Source organism: Penaeus japonicus, unplaced genomic scaffold (genome assembly GCF_977035675.1).
Source record: "Penaeus japonicus unplaced genomic scaffold, GWHDUDI00000001_assembly GWHDUDI00000025, whole genome shotgun sequence".
Classification (NCBI taxonomy): domain Eukaryota; kingdom Metazoa; phylum Arthropoda; class Malacostraca; order Decapoda; family Penaeidae; genus Penaeus; species Penaeus japonicus.
In genome coordinates this window covers 11,743,083-11,749,991 of record NW_028234427.1, presented here as the reverse complement: position 1 = coordinate 11,749,991, position 6,909 = coordinate 11,743,083, and the positions used below count along the sequence as shown (strand labels likewise).

Below are 6,909 nucleotides of genomic sequence, written 5' to 3'. Positions count from 1 at the left end.
ATACATAACCTTTGTATATTTATGTATTCAGTTCAAATTCCTGCCATGATATCTAGATTTAAGTGTCTTGAGCAATATATAAACTTTCCAATCTCTATGGCAGAAAAGGACATTTTATCATTTTTAACCCATTCACAATAGATGGCGTGATATTACATCATCAAAATATTTCTCCCACAACAGATGACTTCCTATCACATCAAGGACTTTTGTTGTATATACACATTGTACATAGTTACATTTGTATATACATATTGTGGTTGCCCTTGTATATACACATTTTTCTTGACTTATCAAAAACGTAAAAAGAAAAGAAAAAAAAAAAAATTGTCACCCCTTCGAATAAGGTGAGAGAAAATTACAGTGCAATATCACGCTATGAGTATTCTCTCAGCCAGAAGTGGCATTGGGCAAATGTACACCCCACCATTAGTGGTTTAATTTTCCATGTCACAGAATGCTAATATTTGCTCCCATCAATACATAAATTTATATTGTAAAAACAAGGTCAAATCAAAAGCAGAACTGTTTAATGCAGTTTAAAAGCTCAGATTTTGATATCTTATCTGTTATAATCATACCCAACACCAATTCTTTTAGTATAAATTGGTTACTCTTTGATTCACAAATGATAAAAAATATGACATTAAATATTTATTTGTATACCACCACACTGAATCTTAATGTAGCCACAATTTTCAGTATTTTTATAATACCATGAAAATACTTATGCTGTCCAAAGTATCTTAGTAAATTTATACAGCAAAAAAAAATAAGGCAAGAAAAAAAGCAAAACATTCCTAACCATTATTTATCTAATACCTATTCTAATGACTTCTAAAACAGAGTCACTCATCAGTGTTTAGTTCCTCAAGATATTCATATCACAAATGCCAAGAGACTAACAAATGCCTGATGTAAATTGCATCAGAAACTCAATAATGTAACAAATAGTTAAACCTCTACGCCCTCCTTACCTGTGGATATTTGACCGCCAGCTTTGTGAGGTACTGATTGATAAGTGCACAAAGAGGGATCCCCTGCTTGTACAGGTGAAGAATCACCCATATACCAGACCCTGCATTGTTCACCTTCTCCACATAGTCTTGGGCACTGATCTCCAACACCTGGTGAAAGGTAACGGCACATGACAATTCCATACAATGTCGAAGTTTACCATGCTTTCCCATCTAAAAAGATGTATTGCTAATAAAGATTCCTTTCAGTAGAAATACCAGATATTTCCATATATATCAAAACTGAAGGAAAAAAAAACATTAATTTTGGTATGCATGTATAGTCCAACTCGAGATGATTAAAGAACTACCAAGATGAAAATCGGATAATTATAGTAGAAACAGTTTAATAGTTCAGAATGCAAATAATACTTTGATTTATCTTATATTCTGCAAAGCAAGCACAAAAAAATATAAAGTATTGCTATTTTGAGTTGGAACAAGACATTTAATATCATTTAGATATATTCCAACAGCTTTGTAAGAAATCCTGAGACAATGAGAATGTTCCCAGATACACTGAAACACTTTAGCAATATACACTTGTTTGAATTATTGTGATCAAGAGTGCATTTGCTGTAAATAAAAGAATACATAAAAAAATATGAAAAGAGTCCTATGATGAAAATAACACACTGTAAATTAAATGATCAGAGTGTAGGAGATTCAAAGTTTATGGCCTGATAATAATAATGCATTGAGTTTTGTTTGGTTTTGGCTTCACATCATAAACTTTACTTTGTATATTGTTTTAGCTATATCTCAAAGATGTAAAGACAGTTACATCATCTGCAGAAAAAAAACTCATTTTCAAGACTAAATCACATATAATACCCATCTACAACTATTCTGTATAGCCTATTAGTAAAAAAAAATAATAATAAAAAGTAAGAATATTGAAAAAAAATCCTGCAATACCCATTTGAAGCTACATTTGTGTTTGGAAATCACAACTTGCAATCCAGCTACACTGAAGTCTCAACACGTCGAGTCCCAATGTCAAAGAGAGTTAAAACGGCATCAGAAACCCAACTCTATCCTCATTCCGCATAACATATCTGGAACACGGAGGTTACTCACCTCACCGAACTTATTGGCCTCGACTTGCGCTTTCAACTCCTCGATTCGTCTCCTTCTGAACTCCAAGAGGATGGCTTCATCTTCATCATCTTCCAGCTCATCCAGCTCATCAAGAGAGAGCTTTCCTAATCTCCCCTCTGTTGAGAGTAGAGCTTGGTTAAAGCCTATATTCTACATGATTCCTACAATGTCATCTCAATTGAAGAATTTGAGTGGCCTATTTCTTTGCTTTAAAACTGAATAATGAAATGAAATTCTTGGTATGACATATTAATAAAATCATTTTATTATGACCGTCTTATTATCTAATATCTAATATCCAACATATATACATATACATATACATATACATATAAATATAAATATAAACATAAATATATATATATATATATATATATATATATATATATATATATATATATATATATATATATACATATACATATACATATACATATACATATATACATATAAATATACATATACATATATATATATATATATATATATATATATATATATATATATATATATATATTATGTTATATATATATATATATATATATATAAATATATATATATATATATAATATATATTATATATATATATATATATATATATATATATATATAATATATATATATATATATATAATATATATATATATATATATATATATATATATATATAATATATATATATATATATATATATATATATATATATATATATATATAATATATATATATATAAATATATAATATATATATATATATATATAATATATATATATATATATATATATATATATATATATATATAATATATATATATATATATATATATATATATATATATATTATATATATATATATATATATATATATATTATATATATATATGATAGTGTCTCAATGTACAAGTATTAAAAAGGAGGACAAAAGACCTGCGCTCTGCTTTTCCGCGATTGTCTGTTCCAGCATTTCAGTCAGGGCTTCCTCAGTCACCTCGGGTTCCTTCGGGGGAAGGATACCCTTCTTGCGAAGGATATCATTCCACTCTGTGTCTTCATTTGGGTCCTGAAAGATATAGAATACTAGTTATTCCTAATTTCTATATTCAATAAAAAAAATTCTCTGAAATAATAATCAACAGATTTGGTAATTGTTCACAAAAGGATTGCATGATGCAACACCACTGCCTCCATGCTTCATGTTCTGGGCTGCAAGCATCCCCCATATATATTCAGCAAGGTAGAGATCAGACTGGCTCTTAACTTGACTATAAATTACCCAGAAGGTCAACAAGCCTTTTCTTGTCAGAATACAAGCCCTACATACAGGCTAAAGCCACACTATCACTGGGCTTTGCCACACTAGTGTAGATGCACAGATTTGAATAGGCAATTGCAGTCTTATGTTTATTTTCAGCAGATTGTTTTTTCCAGACCAAACGGTGATGTTTTATGAGTTCTTTATGGACATTCCCCTACGTTTTTCTCCAATGCCATGCAGTCCTATGTTTACCATTTATTAAAGAATTAATACCTGATATTATTTTCTTTATTTGAGTGATAGCCAGCCAATTTAAAGTAACTCCCATAAAAATATATGATTTTGAAGGATAACCTCATTAAAAATCTGAGAACTCAATGGTACTGGAATTGTGTAAAATAAATAAATAAATAAATATATATATATATATATATATATATATATATATATATATATATATATATACAAACAAAGAAATAAAAATAAAATATATTTCTACTTCATCATTTTTTATACTTGTTTCAGTTAGTCAATGCATACCATAATCACAAAGCATTATAGACATGCAGCTTTTCTGTAGAATTGCCCATTAAAATCTAGTACTAAACATAAATCCAGACTGTAGGGCTTTATTTGGCATAGGGTATGTATTAGAATTCCTTTTTCAAGTTTGTGTATAAACTAAGCAGCTCTATCTTGTTAAGCAGAAAAAATAATTATTGGGCCATTACTCAAATATGCATGGAAAGGAGTTGGTGAATCTAGTTTTTAAACAATTCGCAACAAATAATATGATATCATGTCATGAAGTTATTTTGCTCATACCAGATGAAGTCCTATCACATCATGATCTCTCTTTCTAAATACTCATATCAAATGGGTACATAGCTATATTCTCATTGCAGTTGCATTTGTATTGACAAATTTTATTTGACTTGTAAGATAATGTTAAGAAAATAAAACTCATTATCACGGGTAAAAATCATTCTGATTCTGCGAGATACAGCGCAGCATTGCACCAGGAGAGATTTCTCACCTGGAGCCTGTGCGTGCTTGTTATCCTCCCTGCAGGAATGGCTTTGGGCAAATAATCACCCCATCACAAATTGGTTAAGAAATTAGGTCAAATAAGCTATCACCACTTCCCCTTTCCAAGGCAATGCCACTAGTAATCCTCTAGTTACTCTCAGGAATGGTATTTTGACCCTTTCATCTACACCTTGGCTCACACTCTGGGGGAAATAGGGGAGCCAGGCCTAGAACGGTCACAGGCCAGATCATACTCAATTTTTCACAGGCACAGATCATCTATAACATTTGTTAGAAACTCTTATGTAGTGTATTTGTAATAGAACCAAAACAGGAGGGTAGGCTAACAGAGGAAGCTCAGGGACAACGACTGAGTTTGCATAATGAAACCCAGGCTGGTGATAGCCAGCCGTGACCAATCTTCTGTTTTTACCACATATATACACTGGACTTACACAATATATATCTAAAAATAACTAAATACACAAATATGTAAAAGTGTGGTAAATTTTCCAAATAGCACCCCGTTCCTACGTACCACAAAAGAGGTATCGATGCATTTCTCTCACTTTGTACTATCTATACACAGTTGACTTTACCCGCGATTCTACCCCTATGCCCCACAATCTGAGTCCCAATAGGAGGGGAGGGCATGAAGTAGATCAGGGAAATTGCGGGGTAAAATATGAATTCCAGGCATATTTTATATGTAAAATCTGAACCCAATTACCTACCTAACTTTGCCCAGTTTTGAAGAGAGCCCTAGCCATTGGGGGAGGGGGGCAAACCCCTTTATTCAGGGCACTTCATGATACTTAAGATACATAATTAGTTCTGTAGATGATGCCTGACCATGAATAATCTTCATGCTGCACCATGATAACAGCAACTGAGACATCGTCTCATATATAGTTTAGGAAACTAAGACAGATAATGATGTGACCACTCAATAGAGGGCACTTTATAATTATACTGGAATCATTGGGGAATACTGCATCATCTATTGAGAGAACAAAACAGCGCATGCAAGTAATTCATTGGGGGTTTCCAGTCCACAGCTCGTCAATAGCTGTAAATACGTAAACGCAACCATATTTGAATTTCAGGGCCAGGACAGAGGTTATCGAGGTATTTAGCAAAAGGTATGTTTCGCGAAGTGCCCTGAATTGGGGAGACTGGGGGGAAGGGGGCAAAAACCCCACTTGGCTAGGGCTAACTTCAAAACTAGGCCAAGTTAGGTAGGAAACTGCGTTGAGATTTTGCATACAAAATATACCCCGAAATAGGACGAGTGCCTTAAAAAAAGGGGGGGACCCAGATTGTGGGGTCCAGGGATGGAATTACGCATTATCTCCACTATATAAAAATAGTAGGGGTAGAGAGGAATCCATAGATACTACTTTAGTGGTATTTAGTAACGCGGCGCTATTCGGAAAATTCACCAAAAATGTTCCTCAGAAAGTAACCTCACACTTATCAAATTACTAAATAAAATCATAATTAGAATAAATTAGAATACAACCCACAGCTATACCAGTAAAACCAGAATACCACATCAATCTCTATCCCCCCAAATATTATTCTATTCCATCTTTAACCCCCAGAATTACATTTATTATCTCAAAAAGGCCTTCTCGCACTCACATAGCCACCCAATGAGTCATCCAACCGGACCTTTAAATTTCTTCACAAAACCCCTTTAAAACGAATCCAAAATAGCCCAAAATCACTCAGAAAACCTCAATCCCTCCTTCAACTTGCCTGCATATTGCCTTGTGCTGTGTGTGAGAGAAGCGCGTGTGAAGTCCACGCCGTTTCCTGTTCTGTCTCGCAAGATAATAATAGACTGGCACTCGCGGCACCCTCGGACCTGACACACTTCTTGTTTACCTCTATAGACGACTGAACCTTCCTGTCTCGTGGGATGTCAACCGATCGCTTAGGTAAGATTCAGTATTCTATAAAAAACTTACATAGACGTTCGACTTCCTTACTTTTTAAAGGTAAAGCGATTTGATATTATTTAGGAAAGAGATTCGTGTGTTTATATTTTGGAGTCTTGAACCTGTGCGGGAAATTTGAATATCCGGGACGAGATGGACTTTTTTTTTATAATAATAATAATAATAGTAATAATGATAATAATAATACTCTTAATATTAATATGCAAATGTACATGGCTGAATATATGCATTTCAATGACATAAGATCATGAGCATGATGTTAAGACTAATGATGATAAGGATTATATTCTAAATAGTAATAAGAGAGATGATAATGAAAATTAAATAGTAGTGATAATAATTACAAAAGTGATAATGGTAATGATGATGATATCGATAATGATGATAATAATAATTATAATAATGATGATAATGATAATAGCAATAATGAGGATAATGATAGCGACAGTAACATTGATAGCAATGTAATCATCTTGATTACAATAATTATAAAAATAACCAATCAGCATTTTGTTATTATTGTTGTTGCTATCATAACAATAATC

The 6,909-nt window shown here is 32.4% G+C and overlaps 1 protein-coding gene across 1 annotated transcript in view; it reads right to left on the bottom strand.

The window, feature by feature from the left end:
- The window catches only part of viaf (viral IAP-associated factor), a 7,497-nt gene extending 1,279 nt beyond the window's left edge, over window positions 1–6,218 (bottom strand). Inside the window, exons 1-4 of the mRNA XM_043029091.2 lie at window positions 6,162–6,218; window positions 3,044–3,176; window positions 2,097–2,233; window positions 978–1,127 (exon numbers count right to left, since the gene is read on the bottom strand). Of these exons, the coding sequence (XP_042885025.1) occupies window positions 978–1,127; window positions 2,097–2,233; window positions 3,044–3,176; window positions 6,162–6,167 (426 nt within the window). The 5' untranslated portion in view covers window positions 6,168–6,218. The remainder of the gene's footprint in view (window positions 1–977; window positions 1,128–2,096; window positions 2,234–3,043; window positions 3,177–6,161) is intronic.
- Window positions 6,219–6,909: the final 691 nt, after the last annotated feature.